Consider the following 23,718-nt stretch of genomic DNA (forward strand, 5'->3'; position numbering starts at 1 on the left):
TGAAGAGGTCAGTTAAACTTGTTGCGAGTAATATTGTCCTTTCCGAGTACAAGAGTGCACATGTGAATTTGATCCATTAGCAGCACAGCCATCTGTTGTGCTTGACTGCTCAGGATTTTTTAATTTAAATATACAGTAGAAACAATTTACAAGGGAAAGCTATATTGTGAGATCTTGTCTAGAGTATTTCAGCCTCTTAGCACTGAGTTGCACCTTTTACAGTCAATAAACTTGAGATTGAAGGTGTTTTTTTCATCATTTTAATTCCCTTCATTTGGATTTTCTCCGGTCACTCTGTATCATAGTAAGATCCACTTCTCATCGCTTTAGAGTATGGATGTAAAAAGAAACCATTTCCCAACAATTCCCTTTATGTTCCAGATCTCTGCCTTTCAAACATGGTAAATTAATACCTATTAAATTCTTTGATGTCCCTTAGCAGCTCTTTTAGGCGGCTGACCCACTCTTGCACTATTCTTGACAAATTGTATTAATGAACAAACCATTCAGACGTTGCCAAAGTCTTTCATCCTAAAGTCAAAGCAGCCTGAATCTCGTTTCCGTGGGAAAGAAGGACAGAAAGATTCGACTCCCCAGCTCTCTTGGGATATGGCCGCGTTATTCCTGCCATTCTTCTAATTGTTTGTGCAGTCACCGACAGACTTTCCAATAAGTCTGATCAAAGCAGGGCTGAACAAAAACGGTAAAACTAAAACAATGATCTGAAACACGCTAAAACATCCCGTAGAGCTGAGGGGAACTGTGGGGTCAGATGATAATTCTCTGCCCATTCGTTGACATTACATGTCGCCATGTGATCATCATGTGATCATTGTAATAAAAATATTCATTATATCAGCTTTAATATTCACTTCCTTTGCGCTTGAGATTCACAGTTGCTGTGGTTTGTCAGAAAGTGGCTACAGACCAACTGTGACAGCAAAAGAACTTCATGCTTTGGTTATTGTCTCATGCAGTTAAGTGAAGTATTAATGAATTAATGTATTCCTTTCCTCAGCTCACAGTCATGCCATCCAGGTGTGTGAAATAGTGGCTGTCCGCAAGAGTGAAGAAGACGACCGAGACGACACAAAGACTGGGGGTCAGAAAAAAGCAAAGCAGCACTACCAGCTGTATCCCCATGCATTCACAGGTACAAAACCTGCACTGATGTACTGTACATACTCAAGGCCAATACATAGTTCATGTTTTCTGTCGTGTTCTTGATGTTCAGCCAAACACGGTACACAAAAGAGCTCTTCTCCTCGCCATCAGAGGTCGCCATAATCTTTTCTCGTGTGCACGTGTGTCTGCACACGCACCCCAAAGCCGCAGTCAGAATCTGTCCAAGGGCATGTGGAAACCATAGACTGGCCTTTAAAATCAGTGGGATGTCACTTTAAAGGCCAAAGTCAGTTTACTTGTCACGGGGGAGCACCACTTAGCCCGTGAAACAGTTGTTTAATGTCTTCTGTGGATCTGGAAGAGATTTGTCAAGGCTGGGAGAAATGACAAGTTGCATTATGGGAAATGTAAGATAAAGCATTTTGGGGGTTTTGATTGAAAGGACAGAATATATTTGCTTTTACTGCATTGATTTTGACTATTCCTTACCCCATCCTCTTTGGAGGTGCAGCGCTTAATCGCTGAAGTGGCCCTTTAAGAAATAGATGCGGCATCTTTTGTTCCTTCCAACAACATTGCCTGAAGCCAGTTTTCATCACTGTCACTTTTCATTTTATTGCAGTAGGTTAAAGCCACATCACAGTTACATTTTGGGTAAGTGTGCCAAGACCTCGTGTTCAACCCCACCAATCACAAGTGATCTGACACTGGAAATAAGCCTGTAGACAGCTCCACAGTCTGAAAGTAATGCATTAACAAGAGAGTCCCTCACAGCTTAGCTGACTGGGTCTAAGATGGCAGCATGCCAGTGACTTATGAGCTAATGCTTGATTTTGAGCCATTAGATTATATCCAAACAAGATCGGATTTACATTATTTATCGCAGCCAAATGTTAAAATTGACCTCACTAATGTGAGCTCTTACTGGCATTAGACTTTGTCGAGTCTGACACGACTGCATTCCCACAGACTGTGGAAACTTGGCTTCAAAGACACATCCCATCACTTACATCCTGATTATGTAACTTACTAAAGGATGGTTTTACTCCCACTCCCAGCGTCTCTCTGCCTACCCCACTGTAAGTACGTAAGAGGTACTGTAAGTGATTTCGATTGAAGAGCTTGCCTGAAAAGTTAACTTTTCTATCTGATGAAAAAAATGCTTAGTGTGATAATTTGACTTTGAAATGCTTAGTGAGTGAATCTGCTGTCAAAGTGCTTAGCGAGAGAATTTTCGGTCCTTAATGTAAATATTTCAGTAATGTTCCTAGCAGGATATTATGTGACTCCATCTCTACTTTTTGTCTGACTATCAGCAGAGCCCTGTTTTTACTTAACTGACTTCTCCTTCATTTCCCTTCATGCCCTCATTTCTCACTCATTCCACATATCTGATTGACCTGGCTGGTGCAGATAAAGCCAGGGTTCATTCTCAGTCGCAAGTCCGCGCTGTGGCAAAGCCAAGTAGCGCTGAAAGTAGTCAGTGCTGCAAGAATGAACGGACAAAGTACGATACCTCTTTGCTGACATGAAAAGACCACAAATACTCTTCAAGTCAGACACTATGATGGATGTTTCACACTGATTCATATCTGGGGATGTACTTTGAGTTCATGGGTGGCAAACACGATATGAATGGAAAACACTATCTGAGGCTTTATTTAGCACTTGTGATTTTATCTCTTGAAAGCAGATTAGGAATTCCCTTGTTTTCATGATAGCATCATTCTTCCTTTGACACTCTTTTTCCAATCGTGCTCTAAGAACCATGACGTGTCGCTTGGTAAGGGGTTAGAGCACAACACAAAGGTTGCTATGTCAGGGGACATGACCTTAAAGTATCTTTGTTTTTATTTCTCTACACAGTTTCATACGTGAGGAGGACAGGGCAGCACCGGTGGCGGTGTAGTGACGTCACCTTCCACTGTGCCAATCAGGCGCTCTGTGAGGAGTGGATCCAAGTTATCAATGAGCAGCTGTCACTACTCGGTACGTACTGTTCAGTGATGTTCTTTAACAGATTTGATGATGCACTTTGAGTCTGATTAAGTTCTGATTAAGCCCATTTTATTGACTAGGCACCATAAAAGTGCCACGTACTACAGTAAGAGTCTGGCTTAGAGTGCACACAGTCATTAATCTGCATGACACAGAAACAAAGGGGAAATGTAACTGTAGGAAAAGCATATTCAGGAGCAGATTAGTTAGTCTTTGTTAAGTTAATACGTTCAATTGTGAAATCATGGAAATATTTAAATTAGGCCTCTACTAAACAATTAGACTTGGTTTGCCAGGTGGTTTAGAAGTTGCTGCTGCTGTGATTTGTCTGTCAAGCTGAGAATGGACTGGAAGGTGCAGCACCTTCTGCTCAGAGCACCTTGGCACAGGGTGTTCTGTGAGGATCAGGCTTTTTGGCCTCTCAACCAATTCTAACACCCGGCAGCAAATGTAGTCTGTGGATGTACAACGCAGTGTTTCTCTCTGCTTTGTTTTTGGGCTACTCCACTGGGACAGCGCCACCGTGCAGCATGTATGATAAGTCATTCTTGTTCCCAAGGAAAACTGTTTCCCTCCACCTCCCTTGCCGTCAGTGGTTGTGCTAAAGATGCCAATATTAATGTCATATTGGCAGCTTTAGCATCAAGAGTACCAAAAGCAAGAGTTCTCATTATGCAGAATGGCCCATTTCAAAATTATACATATAATATTGTTGCATTAACGTACCTCCACATTGTACTTAAATAAATACTTGAGTAAATTTACTTTGTTACTTTTCACAACTGCAGTCTTCTTTCTACTCTTTGTCTTGAATGAAGTTATCATTCAAGACAAACCCTATTAACTCCTCTACTCCCTAACCAGACTCTAAAGAAAGTCTTTATTATTGTCCATAAAAAAAAACATTTCATTCAGCAGCATCACACGGTGAACCTCAGGAGAGCCCAGAGGCAAAAGCTACAATAGACATGGCTGCATTTCTCTTCCAGACAGTTCTTTAAAAGGCACAGACAGAAAGAATGGAGCGAGCAACAACAGTACAATAAAACATATAAACAGCTGTATTAAAAACAGTAAAAGAGTGTTGTGTCGTATAGAAATATCTTTGGCTGGCTCGTGCATGAAGCATGAAGAGGATATCTCAGAGTCCGGCTTACTGTCCATATGTGTTCAAAGGAAACTGCACATCTGTCTTCTACATATTAACAGGCTTTTTTTAAATTTTTTTTTTATTTTTATTTTTTTTTTACATAAAATATGAAACTACATTTACATAACACCACATTAGCCATCATCATCACAATTTTTACATCATCTGTTTGGAAAAGAAATGATCAAGTTTATGTTTTTCAATGATGTATTGACATATTACATTACCATAAAAGTGTTATTACACCATCAGTCAGAACACATTAAGCTTTATTAAATTTTTGACCTAGTTGAGGGCAAAATACAGTGTTTTGCACTTTGGGTCTCATAATGTGATTGCAAAGTGATTGTATTATTGGGTTCTAAAGGATTTAGTGTGTATCTAGTCTGTGGAAATAAGAGTGTAAGATGGGTTTAACCCATTTGAAATGGTGTACTTGGCCCCATTTCGCCGGGAAAGATGAATCAATTCAAGAAAATTAACGACATTCATTGTGAAGATGAAGCCTTAGTGTGTTCAATAGTGTTAGTGTCCTCCACAGTGCACCTTACATCACCCGTTGGCAATCCATTTATGTAATCTAATGGAACTTTTGTCTTATTGCCAAACAATATAACCCTATGTTTCTTTGTGCTCATTTAGCACTTAATCCCAATCCATTTGTTTTCAATTTGACCAGCTGCTTTGTTCGAAACTATCTTGGTCTGTTGTCCTAAATGCAGTCTTCCACGGCAGCCATAAACAAGCCATTTAGTATTCTCCATCACAGCACTTTGTAGGTTTATCACCGAATGATGCAGCACCTCTGAATTTCTCCACACTCCTCCAATAGTCAGTAGACACACCATTTATTTCTTGAGCAGCGTGTTTTGGGGACCAGTCAGTTTGACGGAGCATTTTGAGAAAGGTCTCTGGTTAATAAAAACTTCATCAAGCTGCTGTCAGCTACGCATTTGTGTGTGGAAAAAAAAAAAAAAAGGTAAACACTGATCTTTTTTAATGACTATCTCATACCCTTGCCTCACTTTGCAGCCAGCCGACCGAAGAGTCTTCTGGTGTACATCAATCCCTACGGCGGAAAGCGGCGCGGGAAGCGTATTTACGAGCAGAAGGTGGCTCCACTGTTTCGCCGCGCCTCCATCTCGGCCGATGTGATTGGTGGGTCTCTATTGGTAGCGTTCCTCAACATTTGAATAAAAAATGAGTCCCGATGGTCACCGTATAGATCTCCGTGGCCACCGAGGGACCGAACAGGCTTGCAAGGATATGATTTGGCTTATAGTGTCATTAATCACAGCAGCACCTTAATGGAGGCTGCGATAGTTGATAAGCTTTGGTATCCAAACACATCTGTTATTCAATAAGTGTTTGCCGCAGCTACACATAGTCAGGGGTATTGATGGTCCATCAGACTGAATACTATTCACTTTATATGCCTGGTAAACAGATTTACTGTTGAAATATTGTTTTTGTTTTTGTGGGCCCAGGGCTCATTTTGCAGGCTAATATACAATACCTGAAAAACATCGTTTTGTGCCACAGTGCCTTTGCTTTTTTCTGAACATTAATCTGCACGACGGCTTCCAGTGAATGTTTCAAAAGTGCAGCACTTTTCCTTGTCATTTCAAAATGCCAGTAATAGCATGCTTGCGGTACTAGACAAGTCACAAAGCATCTAGTCATTATGTCTGTGCATTCCCTTTCGTTGAAATTGTACCAACACTTGCCATTTGATTTGTTTCTATAGTTACAGAGCGTGCCAATCATGCAAGGGACCACTTGAAAACGGAGGCCAATCTAGATAAATATGACGGGTGAGTACTCAAGATAGGTAGCTGCTGCTTTCAGGCTTTCAACAGTGGCTCTTCACTGTGACATGGAGTTAACTCTTGTCTGTTCAGATTGTATAAAACCACTGAGACACGTGGCCATGAACCATATATCAGTTATTACATGTTAGAAGTTTGTATGAGGTCCTTTTGTGTTGTTATCTGTGTTGTGTCAGACTGTAATCACTGAGACAAAGCCCTGCGAGTTTCTCACACTCAACAACCGCCATCATTGCGATGATCTTAGACACTGATTTGCTTTTCCTTCTACAGAGTTGGATTGCTGTAACCCGGCAAGTGATTTTTGATCAGTGTTACTATCTTTAGATTAGGATCTCCTAACATTTGGCAGATAAACATGAATAACCATGCTGCATGGTAGTGTAGCGCACAGATGCTGTTGTTAGGTCTTCTTCCCTTAACCTCTTATTCAAGTGTGGGCGCCAAATAATGTTGTAAATAATAATAATGATGATAGTAATAATAATTATAATTAGCACTTTTCATAAATAAGTTACAAAGCGCTTCTCAAAAGACATAAAATATATACAAGAGATGTATAGCGTAAAAAAACTTTCAAGTAATTAAGATTAAAAGGGAGAGCAAGCACAAGAAAATACAGTTCTAAAATTTTCAGCAGAGATTTGAACAAACATAAAGAGCTTGCCTAGTGTGCTCTAGCAGGTCGATTCCTACCAGAGCATCTCAGGCTTCACTTGGGCTCATATGGGGTTCAGCAAGTCAAAAATGTATTCAGGAACCAGTCCCATAATGTGACTTGTAGGTACATATTTGACTTGTTTCTGATAGATAAGAGATCCTTCAAAATATTTGACCTTAAGGTAGCATGTAGACAGAGAGTATTAATGGATCGAGGACTGATCCCTGTGGTACTCCATGAATCATTAACATATTAAAATCCACTCTAAAACCAGACAACTCATGTAGATATACTAAAATTAGGATCATATTCAAATCTTCTGTTGGGTCTTATAAGTACATGTTGTATTGAGAGTTGCAACAGTCTAATCAGGATTTATTATAAGTGCAGATTAGTTTCCAAGTGCTTTGCAGAAGAAAAAAAAAGTTGGCAATATTCTGAAGATGTAGGAAGTTCACATGGGATCAATATAAGGCTTGTTGCAAAAATGTGACTCCTAGACTCTCAGACTTTATGCTTGAAAACAAGTGTGAGCAAATGTGACTAACAGAAGAGTGCGGACCTATAATAACATCTGATATAGCAAATTTATCTGAACAAAGGTCTGAGATATCCAATTTGTTAGTCCTTGAGTGAAATGTTGGAGGAATTTACAGTCCCCCATAGTCACACAAAGGTCCTTTTGAGGAGGAATAACATCAATCTAAAATAGTGGCCAATATGGCTACCCAGTGCTGAAGATATTCAGTTAAAATCAAGTGGTCAACTGTAGCAAAAGCAGCAGTAAAGATCTAAAAGCAAGGACAGATTTCACTGAAGGTTTATTATATATTGTTGTGTCATTCTGTAAAATCACTTATAACAAATGCACAATAAATCAAAATCTACTAGTCACTTGCATAAGTCAATTTTATGTTTTCATCTCAGCTTGTACATGATGCTGCTGCTCCAGTCTGTGAGGAAGGGGAGTGTTTGAGGCAAAATGCAGCTGATAACTGAACATAAAAGGCATCAATAGCATGAAAGGTTTTTCCTGCAGAGTGCCCCGTCAACTCCAGCTTCTGTTCATCAGATATTTGGTCCAGCGGAGCAGGTTTAAAGTCCATTATGCTTTTACTCTTCAGTTCATAAAATTTATTGGGGCATTTCTGTGAGGTTTTTGAGATAGACTTTAAAGGCTGTGATGTGGGTGGCACAGTGTGATATTCTTATTTATTGAAGGCTTTCAAAGTCAGTCCTGCTGCCCAGTCGTGTTATTGTCAAGTATAGACGAAAGGACCCCTCAGACACATGTATGCAGGTTGTGAGTTGTTGATATCATTTATCTTCCCAGGGTGGTGTGTGTTGGTGGAGATGGGATGTTCAGCGAGATCCTGCACGGGTTGGTCACCAGGACCCAAACTGACCACGGTGTGGACCAGAACCAACCAGATGCTGAATTGGTGCCGTGTTCTCTACGCATAGGGATCATTCCTGCAGGTAAGCTTTCTCCATTATATCACATAAAACACACCCAGGGTTTGAAAACAGCAGTGCCTGCTCAATGGTTTAGGTGGAAATGATCTCGGGATGTCAAATTAAAGGAGTTTAACATCGGGGTTACTATGATTATATTCAGAGTTTTAAAAGAATAGTTAGTACTCATGTTAGATCCTGGACTAATATTAGGGCTAAACAATCAATCAGAATGATATCAAAATCACAACATGGCTGAAATGTGTCACAACATACAATTAATGAAGTACTGTGGTGCTATAGAGATGCCCGACCTACAAATCTTCTTCTCCAGGCGTAAAGTAACATGCTTGTTTGGTCCAAGCCTCAACAAAAATCACATTGTCATCATTTTTATATTTTTTTCAGTGAAATTGAAATTCTAAAATTACCACTCCAACTGAAATTGTGACATATTGCAATCGCAATATCTGCCATGATTTATTTTTTATTTTTTTTGTATATCATTCAGCCCTAATTGATACCACTCTCATATTTGTCCATTAAGTATGAGGCCAAAACCATAGCAGCTGGTTAGCTTAGCGTAAAGTCGGAAAAAAAGGAGAACCAGCTGGCTTGCAACAAAATCTGAAAACCAGCACCTCCAAAGCTCACTTATTAACATGTTTGTTAGCCGTTAACTTACAAATAACCTATAGCTATTAGAAATTAGCTATAACCGTTAACTAAGCTAATTTCAGCTAACAGGGAGCTGGCTGTAGCCTTAGATTTAACTGACAAACATGAGAGTGATATTGATCTTCTCATCTCACTCTGGGTAAGAAGTCATATTTCCATAAAGACTGAAATATTTCTTTAAAGCTTTTCAGAGTTGAAGTTAATCTAAATGCAAAATAATCACAAACGCAACGGAGTCAAATCACCAAATCTTGGTGCTCCAAACACCTTGATGTGAAATAATGTAAGAAGTCACACAAGGTGGAAATCAGACACCACTCCAGCAAGCAGACTGTGTAGGATATAATGTAAAGCTTGCATGACACATTATAATTTGCCTACAGGACACAACTTATACTTTTTCTCAAATGTAAAAACTCTGGCTCCACTTTCACCACCACTGCCGCTCTCTCCACCTACACATGCAGTATAACCCACAGCTGAATGTGTGGAGTTCACACAAACTCCCTGTGGGAAATGTAGGAAATCACTTTGGCCTGCATCATGAAGTAAAACAAAATAACATAATCGAATAAGTCCTGCAGTCGCAGACTGATGGTATAGAGGGCTACATTAAATGTGCATGTACTCTACACGTATTGTGTTAATGTGTGATGGACGCCATGTTTCTCCCTAAATTATACAGGAGAGGTGCTGGAGTTTAAAAAAAAAACAAAAAAAAACTGAAGTGGTCAGTCCTGCAAAACAAAGTCCCTCTCCTCAGAATTGTTATTGATTCCCATTGTGAAGAACTTCAGCCCTGCTGATCCCGCATTGCTGAGTTACATAAGAGAATCTCTATGGCAACAGCGCAGGGGGTATCACTAAGGCCCTGCAGAGGGTCAATCATTCCAAGTGCCATAAATGGGAACGTGCTGGGTGACATTTTGAAATCACTGTAATTTTCATGAGGATAGAAATACAGTGCACCAGTATGAGGCTATCCTGTGCACAGCTTGTTGGTAATAGCAGAAGGGTTCTAAAATCTGCTTGGAACATGGTAAAGGATTTTTAGGACAATTATAACCAATGACTCTATTATTTATTTTTTAATTTTTAATTTAGCCTATTTACAAAAGCAGATGAATTAAATGGTAAGATGAGTAACACTATGATGTCTAAGATTTTCATACAACTGTGTAAAGGTCTAACATCTTATCATCACACTTCTGCTGAAGTACTTTAAGCTATCAGTGAAAACTCAGGGCTGCTGGGATAGAAGCTCTCAACATACAACAACTGTTCCAGAGAGGTTTACAAGTGTCACTGGTATGCTGTTTTAGTCCAAGGACCTTCATGATACCGAATCAAACAAACCCTCTAATGGCCTAGGCCAACTTCTCTACAGTGTTATTAAACTCAGAGCAGGTTTTTGACATTCCTTCAAGAACATTAAATAAGCACAGACATGTTGATGAGCAGTAGATTAATTTTTTAAAAAGAAAACACCTTCAAGAGTTTCAGACAGAAATAACAGGACCTGTGACATTCTTGTTCATAAGCAGCAAACATCCCCTAAGTAGCAATAATCAAAACCAAACCTGAGATTAAAAAAGTTTGCAGATTCAGTTTCATTTGTAAATTGAAACTGTGATTTTATAAAACTAGCACAGCCTCGATGCTTAAAGGGCAGTATTTACAGTATTATAGTAAAACTAGAAATTAACTGATCTTAGTATTGCCTATGTGGCCAAAGCCTCTGTGCCGAAGAGCTGAATTCTTCCAAAAAAAATGTTGAAAAAATATATGAAATAAATTTAAAAAAACACATTTTGCAGTAGGTGAAAACTTCCATCATTACAATGAATTAAATACTAGAGCACCAATTGTGCATTAATTCACCACTGAAAATATTCCCCAACAAATGCATTATTTACTGCTGTTTGAGAAACATTTTGCTTAAGACAACAGTGCCCTGCTATTGAAGGAAACTGCTGAGTCTTTTCTAATGAAAGTGCATAACTTACATCTTTAGTGGGAACAAATGGGCTTGGGGCAGAGAGCCACAGACAGGGTAGGACACTAACATATTGTTGGTTTTGTTCTTTTTGTGCGATTTGTTGATAATAACAAAAATACATAATAATATAATTACCAGCCTTTATTCTACTATAGATTAGAGCACCTGCCTTCTCCTACTGTTTTGCCCTAAGACAATCAGTGAGTCTTTGCCTTTCTGATCAGTCTGTTTTATAAATGTCACCTCTGCGAGTCATTCATCTCAAACAGTCTGTAAGTTTCTTATTAAAGTGGCAGTAATGTGTGAAATAATGGTGATAATGGAAAGTGTCACTAACGTCTTGGCACACACACACACACAGACACACACACACACACACACTTTTTGCTGAAAGGCAACAACAGCAGGCATTAAGGTTTTGCTACAAAAGCTGCAGCCATAAATTTTGATTCTGTGCTTGTCCCATTACAAAGGACTGTACCTTTGCCACATGGGAGTGAGTTATGATTTCATCACTATATTCATCAATATCTCTGCCAAAGTCATGGAAATGCTTCATCAAGGTATCAAAGTCCTCTATGGCTCAAATGAAGAATCAACAACTCATTTATGGCCTTCTCTCAGAGCTTTTGTACACAGGCGTTTCCTCGTGACACTCTCCTGTTACGTTGGTTTTATCTGTTACGGTCTGACAGAGAATATCAATTAACCCTGAGACCCTGAAAGTAGATTATTTTGACGGAAAAAAACCCAAGAAGTACATGTTGTTCAAAGATGCACTCATCTGGTTCAAAAGGGTTCACTGATATCATTATATGATATTGTCACAAGTGCAGCTATAAATACATTCATGTGCTGAGGATTCAAACAGCGAAAATATCTTTTTTTTTTCGGAGGCAGCACTAAGAAGCATCGAGACTCCATTGTTGTCCCTGAGATAAAGATGATCTCACTTCCAAGACGATCTTACTGGCGAGACAGTTTTGGAGGGGGAGGGGGGGTTACAGATAAAAACTGGAACTTCTCCACTGAGGATATGTCTTGTGACAGTTTATGCTCTCTCCTCTGAGTGTGCCAACAGGCTACTGTGGCTGAGTAACTTAAGGGGGAATAAAACATTGAACATCTGAGGGCTGAACATCATTGAACATCTGTGTGTGCCACTTAAATCCATTCAAAGTCAGTTGGCTTTTACTGCGAAGCATTAGAAGAGTCAAATGGCATATGTCACCGTTTTTTACGCTCAACATAATAGCAGGCAGTGCAGCGCTGTCAGGAGCAATTGGAAAGTGTTCGGATGTGATTATGAAGCTCGGAGGGGAAGAAGCAAAGGCCAGATAAGTGGTTTTCATAAAAAGTCAGAGAGAGAGCGAGAGAGGGAGCTCATCTTCATACTCATCTGTGTCCACTGCTGAATGACAGGCCTGATCTCCTCTGTCACGCTTCTGTGAGCCGGCTCAAAACATCGCTAGTTAGATTTCACTCTCCTCTCTCCTCTTTCCCTCGCCCTCTCCCCGTCTTTTATCAGTGGCAGTGGGCCCATTTCACCACTTGAAGATGATCAAAAGTAGGGCAGATAGGTCTGAAATTACGCCGTGCGGTGCAGAAAAAGAGCGATAGAGCCCTATTACCTCTCAAGTTGAAAGATTTAATGTCAAACTCAACATTTCTCTCGAGGCAGGGGGATGCCTCTTATCCTCCATTTGTTGGCTGAACATGGTCGATAATAGCCCAGGGCCCGGAGCTATCCGATTAGTTGACTTTATGACGGAAACGTCTCCTCACTTCCGCCGAATAAAATCATTCAACGGAGTTCTCCTTTCTTGTCGGCAGCTTTGAAAGACTTGTAACTCTACCAAGGGCCAAACCTTTTATGACTGACTTCTGATTAATGAATAAGACTTGTACACTTGTGATAAACATCTTTGCAGAGTCTGACAACAATCCTGGACAGTCTCTTCTGGTATATTAACACAAAGTCCACTAATAAAAAAGTAACCAGAACTCTGCTGCAAAAATGTAACTAATATAAATGTGGTTTGGTATAAATTTTTGTTGTATTGTGTCTTAAAACTTTCACTTTCCAGTAGCTTGGTTTTCTGGTCTTAATTTACCATTTTATTTTATTTTTATTCCTTTTATTGGTTTTATATGTCTTATTATTTTATTGTTCTAATTGTTATTTTATTAAATTATATTTTATTCCTACTTTTTAATAGTTTTAATTTCCATATCTTATTTTTACTGATCAGTTGCTGGTCTTATTGTTTTTATTTTCTTAATTCTTTTTTCAAAATTCATAAGAATCACTTATGTGTTTGTTGTAATTTGTGTCTCATGTTTTTCTCTTTACACTAGCCAGATAGTTCTTCTGTGATAACTCACGCTTTGTGCAGCTCATTGTGCTTCCACCTCGGATGAAATGTTCTATATAAATAACGCTTTGCTCGCTGGTGTGTTCAAGTTCACTCTAAGTGGTCGTACCAACCATTTTTCAAACCAGGTAATTTGGTTTGATAGAAAAAAATCAAGCATCTGATTCACTTCCTTTCAGCAGCAGGGGAGAAGGAAGAAACTGATTCAAAAACATGAATGGCAGTCGAGCCGTCCCTGCAACCATGCTGGGACCGGTCGACCAGCCAAACCAGCGCTGATGCATAAAGATAAAACAAAACTATGCCAGAGTTGAACGAGCGGTAGCAGGAAATAATCACTAGGGAAACTACACTACCTACAAAACAGTCCCTTTACAACAGGGTTGCAACTAGTGGGGCAACTAATGGGACATCGCTGAGGGTGAGAAGAGAAGTTTTACTACGTATCCAGGAAAAAAAATGAATAAACAAATAAAATAATCTCAGCATTTTCAAAAAAATTTCACATTTGTGGTTTTTAGTCAAATGTCTCAACAACTATTGACCTGATTATTAAAAAATGTTTTCCAGGAAGTGTTAAATCATGTGCCATGATCAAGTTATTCTGGTTTGTTTTTAGAAAGCTGATACAGATCTAAATGAAAGCTGGTGTCTATGTGTGTTTTTCTCACTGTTGTTGGGTCAGATTTTCCATTGTGTGCACCACAATGACTTTTTTGATAGCAGGATGGCAAAGCTGGAATTTTAAACAGTAAAAGTTTGCTATGAAAATATAAAAAACAAAACAAAAAAAAAACCAATTGTTTGTTTTTGTGTGCCTGAATTTTTTTTTTAATAAAAAGGTAATTTTTCATTTCACAGTGTCTTTAACATGTCAGCGCTACAAAGGCTAACTATCGACCTGTGTGCCTCTCATCCAACAGGGTCCACTGATTGTATCTGCTTTGCCACAGTGGGAACCAACGATCCAGTTACTTCTGCTTTACACATCATTGTGGGTGAGTAGGAGTCACTGAAAGATTTACAGCACACGAGTTGTTTATCTCAGCGTTCAGGGTGCCAACAGGTTCTATCTCAGGTTATCAGCGTTGTGTAAGTTGTTGTGTCACAACAACCTTTGAGTGAGTGTTACGGCAGCTGCTTTTAGTTTTGAATGTTCGTTTTACGACTCTGCTCTCCTGGGTGTGTCTCAACAGGTGATTCCCAGCCGATGGACGTGTGTTCAGTTCACCACAACGACTTCTTCCTCAGATACTCGGTCTCGTTGCTCGGCTACGGTTTCTATGGAGATGTGCAGACAGACAGCGAGAGGAAGAGATGGCTCGGTCCCGCCAGATATGACCTGTCAGGTATGAGGGCCATCAGTCTCTAAACTTGAGTGACACTTCAGGCGAAACCTGCCTACACACTTCAACCTTGTTTTTTTTTGTTTGTTTTTTGGGGGTTTTTTTTACCTGTGGCCGCCTCTCTGGCCTCAGAGGTTACTTGACCACACACCTGCTTATATTACCGTTATGTAGCCTTGAGTTTATCCCAGAGCCTGCCTGTTTGGCTTTAGGTTCAGGCTTCGGAGGATTAAAGATATAAATCTAACACGCAGCCTCAGGCTTATGGATTCACTGCAAACTCTTGAGTAGGTTTGTAGCTCACGAACACCAGCAACATTACTCCTCCCACTGGAACCACACATAAATGTTTGCATTCATTGTTCTGTGAGGTGATTTAAACAAAGGCATCCACCCTATCTTGCAATTTATGAAACCAGGCTAAATTAAACTGTGGCTGAATGTACAGAGGAGATATAATTCTGATTTGGAAAGTGGGGGTCTTATTTATGAAAGCATGTACAAAGCAAGTTCTAAATGTGACCAGACGAGCTGCCAGTATGAACAAAGACACTCACACCTCTGCACAACGATCAGTTACAAATCAGGATGCACATTTGATGTGTTTTCCCATATTGTTAGCAGCGTCGAAATTTACTTTTTCTAGTCGAATCCGTTTCCTTCCTCATGAAATATTTGCAAAGCTGCATTTTTGAAACCTGCCATGTTCAGATTCCGTGTTTACTAGCTTGCAGTGCTGCCGGTGCATCGCTGCATTTCACGGCTCGTTGCCGCCACCTGAAGATCAGTGGGAATGCTGTGAAACCACTGTGTAGTAGCGCACGTGCATGTGCATCCTCGTGCGCGTCCACTAGACAAACAAATCAAGACTCACTCATAGGAAAGAGTTGGGGTGGTGTGCCTGTGCGCCTCTAATTCTACTCTATGTAGAAATAATTTAAATGAACGTACACAAGGTACAAGCACAAAACTTTTGTGCACACACTATTTATAAACTGAGGTCCCTGGACTGCATCTCGCGCTACAAACACAATAAGTGCTTTTAAATAAAACTCGAAAATCTTTGTTGATTTTAAATTAAACCCACAGCCTCTAGAGGCAAAGAACAGTGTTCCAATTAGCTTTGCAGATGTGTCAATTTTACTCTTAATCGTCTTGTCAGGTATGATTTGAGTTGAATTAAACAGAAAAATATAAAACATATTGGCGTGCGTTCAGTGGCCCACACTGTGCTTTTGTTTCAGGGGTCAAAACCTTCCTGAGCCACAACTACTACGAAGGCACCGTCTCCTTCCTCCCCGCCGAGGACGACGTGGGGAACCCAAGGGACAAGCTGCAGTGTCGATCCGGGTAAATAAAGCATCGGACATATCATCCATTTTTCTACAGCTTTCCCAGCAGTATTTTACAACGTGCTAACTTATCTGATGCAGTGCGGGAGCAGAGTTGCCCCTGCCAGAGCTTTAAATGGGTGAGTTTACGTTGTCAGGAATCCTATCTGATTTATTATGGGCTGAACACATTCAGTCTTTTCGGGAAAAGTACTAAGTTCTTTGGTTTTTGAGATGCAGACATTGTTTGCATTCCTTGTGGGGACTGAAAAGAGGGGCTGAAAACCATTAATCTGTAAAAAAAAAACAAAAAAACCAACAAAAAAAAAAAAAGGTTGTTTCCTGACAACTTGTTTTACCATTAAAAAGTGATTTGACTGCGCTACAAAAGGCCTTACTAGCTGCAGACGTGTGTGAACAATTCCTGACAAAACTTTTAATATTTAAAGAGCTAAACACAGGTACAGCGTGTGTCAGTTTGAAATGGACTGAAATTTACTGCCACCTAATGAATCATTTAAGCTTGTTCAAGCCTTGCATGTCACTGCGACGCTGATGGTTTGATGATTGTAAAAAAAAAAATAAATAAAAAAAAAAAACAAGGTTATGCTGATATTTCAGGTGCCACGTCTGTCAGCACAAGCCCTCATCAAAGGACAAGCCGTGGGAGATGTCGGAGGAGAAGGAAAAGTCGGATAAAGGTACAAGTTTTGGGTTATTACTTGGAATATGTCAAACTAATCACACACACACACACACACACACACACACACACAAAAAAAGTGTATGTCTCATTTCTCTGCCTCGTTATCTGCTTGTTTGTCTATTTTGAAACCATTTCTAGACTGAGACTGAGATGTGCGGAAATGAGTATCTCTAAAGCTGTAGATGGAGAGAGAAAAGACAAAAAAAATAAAATAAAATAAAATAAAATAAAATAAAAGGGAGAGAAGACAATCCCACTCTGGCTGACTTTTTCCTTGAAGTCGCACACACGCACACACATCACACGCACACACACACGCACACACACATCAAAAACCAAATCAGGGGAGATTTGCATTTCTCTCTGTTTTCGGGGTGGATTAAGTACCTGAGGTGGACTGAGTGTAAATAACATCATCTTCTCCTTCTCAAATTTCACTTCATCTCCATTTTCTGTCGGGGCTGTTTTTCTCCCGCAGCATGGCAAAATTCTTGATGAGATTCTTGATGAGTTATTGACGAGAAAATATAAACTGATTTTAGTGACACTGTGCAGCTCCCCATTGTTCACCCGCCGGAGCCTTTTTTTTTTTTTTTTTTGCCTATCGATTTCTAAATCTCCATAATCCACTCTCTTCGTCTGCTTGATCAGATTACATGTTCCTGGTGTGTGTCTGTCCACCAGAGCCACGAGTGGGACAACGTCACCTCCTGTTCCCTCGACCCTCCCCCTTCCCCTGACCATTCCACACACACACACACACACACACACACACACGCTTCATTATCCACAGTCCTCCCAACCCACCAACACAGCAGCACAAACCTCTGGAGGCAGATGAAATACTGACTCCTCTGTGTGTGTGTGTGTGTGTGTGTGTGTGTGTGTGTGTGTGTGTGTGTGTGTGTGTGTGTGTGTGTGTACTTTGAGCTGCAGATGAGCTGTGTGCGTTCTTTTTCCTCTCTAATTAGTGTCGTGATGTTAAATTCAAGATTTTCTATCTTGGCCTGGCTATCTGGGAGTGCGGCTTCCTATGGAGTGTGTGTGTGTATATTTTCTTCTTGTGTAAATATGAAAGCGAGCGTAACCTGTTTGTGTATGATGTGTGACAGACTCCCACTAATCAGGAAGAAATTTGGCTGTGCCAGCTCTGACAGGGGGTTTGCCTCACGCCAGTGCTGCTGTTTGTTTTGGGGTTTTTTTTGGTTTTTTTTTTGGAGGGGGGGTGTTTCTCCTTCCTGGCGAGGGGAAATCTCAGACAACTGCTAAATCAATGAGGCACGACAAATGAGCCAGCCTCTCCTCCGAAAGCAAATACTCATTTGGAAACGTTTTCCTAATGCACAGTCCACAGTTGGATTTGTTGGATTTGTTTGGTTTTTTTATTTTTTTGGGGTTTTTTTTGTTTTTTAAATTTAGGTTTAATCACTGCTTCCCAATTAGAACATTGTTGTTTTTATGTAGCCTCGGCGGGCTTGTTATCATCCGTTCGCGTTATCACCTCTGTAAGTTTGTTTTTGCAAAATGAGGGGGAAAGGTAATGAATCGTTTAGCTTTCTGAGATCACATAATTTTCCCTCTGAGATGCTCATAAAACAGTCAGACGCTGATTTGGACGTCTATGATCACTTCTTGCAGCTTACTCCAATGACTATCACCCTGGTGACAGGAGCTGGCAGTCCCGCGGGTGATACCGCTGTGTCTTTGATAGACCATCCCTTGTAAACAGTCTCTAATCTCCGAGGAACAGAGTGGTGATTTGTGAGGTGCAGCCATCGCATCTGTCATTTGAGATTTGGAGGCCACGTGTGCATTTAATCATAACAAGAGAAACTTGAAGTTAATCCAGTCCGTCTTTTACCTGCTGTGTGTTCCCTCCTCTTTAGATATGGTGAACCCTTCCCCGGCCGAACTTAATTGCGTTTCATAACAGCAGACATTCAGCTTTAGTACATTAATTTCGGCTTCAAAGTTTCTAACTCGGCTCGATCATGAGGGTAAAAGCTGCTGTGAGGATTCCTGCCAAAACATCTGGATCTTAATGGACCCTCATCAGCATCACCGCTGTTGTGTGACAAGCTTGGAGCTTAACCTCAGGACTCATAAATACAAATACACAGTATGATTTCAAAACCATATTCCTGATGGTACACAGATGATTTGCTCCAGCACTTCTGGAATAACCAAACAGGAGGCTGAAAGGAATCGGGATTTTGGAGCTCATATTTATCTTATCTAATTAGTGCAAGTAAGTAGCTTAAAGTCTGGCAGAATACTCCAAACAAACTCAAATAAGGCATATTTGCAAATGTGATGGAACTGCTGTTGAATACAGCATTGCAAAAGGAAAAAAAAAAAAAAGCACAGCATTTTTACTGCAGCACAAGGTTTCCTCATTTAAAAGCATCAGAGTCAAATGGAGGAGCTTTAACACTGCGACACAAAGAGATGAGTGACGGAGGCCAGGGATGGTTAGTGGACAAGGCTCCAGCTGCAGCGCTTGATTTTTGTTGCAAGCTCGACATTTTCCCTGCGTGATCGTGCCAAATTTCATTCTACTTTGAGAACACTTGAATAAAAGGGAGTTTGTTTGTTTGGACTTCAGTTATTGAGTGTACTGCTGCTGAGAGTCCCGACACAACGCATTTAAAGTGTTTAAACTTGACTTCTTTGGCGTGGTTCAAGTGTGATTGAAGTTTCACAACCAAACATAGAATAAGTACGAGAAATGAAAACACTGGAAACTTACCTCAAAGCACAAATTTGAAGAGGTTTAATAGGACAATATTTTATTTTAATGTTCTTTGTTTGGACTGGATTTCAAACATTAAATCCTGAAATCATGAGATTTTGGCGGTTATCTTTACGGTGCTGAAAATACTTACTGGTTTCCTGTTTGTAGTTTAGAGAATTTACATAATCTAATCTAATCTAATCTAATCCTTTAACTCTTGACTCCTCTGTTTCAGAGAGCAGCAGTGGTTGGAGTGTGATCCGTGGAAAGTTCATTGCCATTAATGCAGCCAGCATGAGCTGCGCGTGTCCCCGAAGCCCGAAAGGCCTGTCGCCCTCCGCCCACCTCGCCGACGGCACCACCGACCTCATCCTCGTCAGGAAGTGTTCCCGCTTTGACTTCCTCAGACACCTGCTTCGACACACCAACAAAGAAGACCAGGTAGGAAGGAGGGAGGTGGTGTTAACTTATCTCGTGTGTGATTTTTTTTTTTTCTTTTCTTTTTTTTTTTTTTTTTTTCTCCCTCGCTCTTGTACTTCTACAGTCAGGTACATGAGTCAACATATTTCAGAGCTGAAATGATTCAGGAAAATTCATGTGATTTGGATCCAGCGGGGATGAAAGAGGCCTCCTCTTCAAAGAGTGAAGAAATCACCCAAAAAAATAAAAAGAAACACAAAGAAAACACACAAAACTTTTGAGACAATTTTATCCATCCATTCCAAAATAAAAAAACTCCTGTGCTGCAGAATTTAGTGCTCAGCATCAAGAGTTTCTCAATCTGTACACTGATGAATTGAGAGTGTGTTAAGTCTGTGAATGAGCCTGCTTGCTGTGCTAGCACCTCCGTTTGCTGACTCCGCTCAATTTCCCAACTATGGTTCACTTTAGTTCAAATGCCTTAGCCCTTGTGCCTTCCCACGTATCATAAATAACCTCCACCCTGGTCCGGAGAGGCACCAGTAATCGCTGCATCAGGGATATGCTGTATGGGAGAACAGGCTGATACCAGACTAATGCCCTCTCAGGATAGTGCAAGTATTACCAGGGGAAGTCTGGTGATTAGTAATTATTACCTCAGGAAAGACCTCGGGATGTTTATCCCATTTAGAAGAATCTTGTAAGTAATTTCAGTAGCTGTCTGGTAAAAGTGTGAAATTGCAAAGTGTGTTTTGAGCCAACGCTGACATCCCGAGGTGAGCTCCAACTCTAAGATCAACACTTTGACTTCAGCACACAGTATTTGTATCACAAGGAGGAGTTTTACTCTTGAAATAAAGCTTCATCAGATTAGGATATTATATATTTGCAGCTTTAAATGTTATAGGATTCAGACCAGGAAAAAGACAAGTTGTTATGTAAAGAAAAGTGTGCAGCGGCTGTTGCTATTAACAGTGAAATTAAGCAACCCAAGGAAAGACTTTGCTGCTCTATGTGACATGAAGCTGCTACAGTCCAGCAGATGTGGGGAATTTGAGTCACATGACTTGATTCAAGTCAGGCTTAAGTCACAAATTTGAGGCCTTGAGACTTTTTTTACTTACAATGATAAAAGACTTTTTATATTGCGCCAAACCAGAAGTTATCTCAAGGTACTTTTCAAATAGAGCAGGTCTCGACAGGGCTCTTTTATAATATTAAAGACTTTGTCTTGGTATTCATGACTTGAGACTTAGACTTGAGACAGATGACTTGAAAAGAGTTCTTTTTTTTTATTTTTTATTAAATATTTGCATTTTCTAGATATATTCTTTCACATAGTAAGTTACATTTTGTTCCTGAAACATGATGGAGTGATCTCTTGTGTGATGCCCACAGACCAGCTGTCATGGGGAGGGGCTAAATCCAAAAATACTCAAATTTGGATTACAGGAGGAAAGAAGTTTTTCAGCTTCCACACGGAGATGTAAATGTCACAAAATGTCAGGTTTATAAAAAGGTGTCAGCTGCAACAGTTTTCATCGGTGTTGAAAATAAAACTAAACTTTTCATGACCACCATCTTTAAAATGAGCAACACCACATCGTTAGAATTTCATATAACTTGACCCATGACTCGCTTCCTCTGAGCAATCGACTTGACTCGCTTGATTGTCACTACAGTAACTTGGGACTTGCACATGTGTGACTTACTCCCACCTCTGCAGTCCAGAGTCACCAGCAAGAGGCTACAGTATCCGTCTAAGACACAAGATTAGAATGGGATCCATGGATGGCGGCGTTGATCAGTTGGTCCTCTTTGGTCCGGACAGAAATATCTCAGCAAGTATTAGGTGGATCACTGTGAAGTTTTTTTCTTTGACATTTCCTCTAGTGCCACCAGCAGGTTCACACTTTTGCTTTACCGTGGTATCACATCATCGTCTGCAGATCACATCCAGTGTCTCGAGGGCCCACAGTGAAACGTTACGATTTGGTGCATTTCTACCTTCAGGCCGTCGCGGCTGCTTTACTTGCTGCACACTGTGGTAGACAAGTAGTCGTATGAGTAGGGCGAGCGGGACTTTGCATCAGAGTTCACTTAATATCAGCATCACTGTCCAGCCAAGCGGAGAGAAACAAGGAGTGAGGAGCCACTAAGTGTATTCATGGCCTTGTCAGAAAGCCTTTTAGGCAGACTGTCCAGCTTGAATGCAAAGCGGCTGCAGTCATAAAGTGGGTCTGATGTGAAATAAATGGCTGTCACTCCGCTTTCGGGATGAGAGAGGGCGAGAATGGGAGAGACGGAAGGTGGCGAGCGAGAGAGAGAGAAAGAGAAAAAGAGGGGAGAAGAAAGGAGAAGAGAATAGAGAGAAAGTGGCACCCCGTGAAGTCGAAGAAAATAGTGTGCCGGACGGAGCTGAACCTTTCTGTGACACTGAGTGAGATGAAAGGGGATTTTGACAAAATAATTTCTTTTCATCTCTCGCTTTCTCTCTCTCTCTCTCTTCTTCTTTCGCTCCTCGGCCGTTTACATAGTTTTCATGCACCTCCATTTTATCTGACCTCTTCTCTCTCTCCTTCCATTTCTCTTTTATTCATTTTTTTCTTTTGTTTTGCTGTTTTCTGTTTCATAAATGGCGAGATGGAGGCATAAGCCCACATGTAGTTTTGCTTTTCATTATAAAATCAGTAGGAGTCCATAAAAAGACAATACAGGAGAAATTAACTTTTTACCTCACCCACCAGGAGCTAATAAACTCAAAAAGAATGACATGCCAAGAATCATTTTACCTTGCAATACAATCATCATATTTCAGACAAATATTCCACTGCCTCTTTTCAGTGCTTTTTTAATGTATAAAAATAAGTTGTTTATGTTCAATGTGAGACGTTTAAATGCTCAAAAAGTTCATGTTGTTTTCGAAAGGTAGCCCGAGCACCGTGTGACCGTGTGATTCATCCACCAAAGACAGATACAGTGACAGTTGACACTTGATGCATTCGTTTTTTGTTTAATTTTTCCCCTAAATTTTGGATCCAAAATGGAAGAGGAACAATGTAGCAAGACTACACTGAAAACTCTACATTTTCATTGCTCAGTAATAAAAATAAAAATTTAATCTTGTTAAAATGAAATCTTGAAATCATAAGTTTATGTAACATATTCTCAAACCGAGTTTTCTTACATCTTTTAGCACATGTGCCGTCATCACTTCTCTGTTACTGTGCCGTATAACTGAACTGCATTTTGACTCTTCAAGTCATTCGAAACAGTGGGGTCTTAACCTCTGCACCATCTGTGGGCACATCTGTTCCTTCATCCGCTCATCTCTCCTCCACCTCCCCCTCCTCTCTTTCATCTACACTCCCCTCCAAAAGTATTGGAACATGTGACTGACAGGTGTGTATTGTTGCCCAGGTGTGTCCTATTACATTGATTATTCAAACAATAAATAGCACTGAATGTCCACGCTCAGTTTCAGATTTGGATTTTATAGTTTTTATATATAGCATTTATAGTTAGAGGTGTAACTAACATGAAAACCAGAGAGCTGTCTATGGGTGAAAAAAAAACAATTGTGAAGCTGAGAGAAGATGGAAAATCAATTACAGCCATTGCACAAACATTGGCCATAGCCAGTACAACCATTTTGAATGTCCTGAAGAAGAAAGAAACCACTGGTGTACTAAGTAACAGACATCGAATGGGTAGACCGAGGAAAACAGCAGCAGTTGACGACAGAAACATTGTGAGAGCTGTAAAGAAAGACCCTAAAACAACTGTTAGTGACATCAGCAACAACCTCCAGAGGGCAGGAGTGAAGGAATCAGAATCTACTGTTCGCAGAAAACTTCATGAACAAAAGAACAGAGGCTAAACTAGAAGATGCAAACCACTCATTAGCAAGA

General features: G+C 40.3%; 1 protein-coding gene across 1 annotated transcript in view; it reads left to right on the plus strand.

The window, feature by feature from the left end:
• cerk (ceramide kinase) overlaps window positions 1–23,718 on the plus strand; it is a 41,320-nt gene that overhangs the window by 11,791 nt on the left and 5,811 nt on the right. The window contains exons 2-11 of the mRNA XM_023423034.2: window positions 1,019–1,153; window positions 2,992–3,114; window positions 5,306–5,431; window positions 6,021–6,087; window positions 8,097–8,242; window positions 14,194–14,268; window positions 14,467–14,619; window positions 15,861–15,966; window positions 16,569–16,648; window positions 19,623–19,828. Coding sequence (XP_023278802.1) covers window positions 1,019–1,153; window positions 2,992–3,114; window positions 5,306–5,431; window positions 6,021–6,087; window positions 8,097–8,242; window positions 14,194–14,268; window positions 14,467–14,619; window positions 15,861–15,966; window positions 16,569–16,648; window positions 19,623–19,828 — 1,217 coding nt within the window. The remainder of the gene's footprint in view (window positions 1–1,018; window positions 1,154–2,991; window positions 3,115–5,305; window positions 5,432–6,020; window positions 6,088–8,096; window positions 8,243–14,193; window positions 14,269–14,466; window positions 14,620–15,860; window positions 15,967–16,568; window positions 16,649–19,622; window positions 19,829–23,718) is intronic.

Source organism: Seriola lalandi, unplaced genomic scaffold (assembly GCF_002814215.2).
Source record: "Seriola lalandi dorsalis isolate HSWRI2012SDOR001 ecotype SW California unplaced genomic scaffold, Sedor1 jcf7180002054688, whole genome shotgun sequence".
Lineage (NCBI taxonomy): Eukaryota > Metazoa > Chordata > Actinopteri > Carangiformes > Carangidae > Seriola > Seriola lalandi.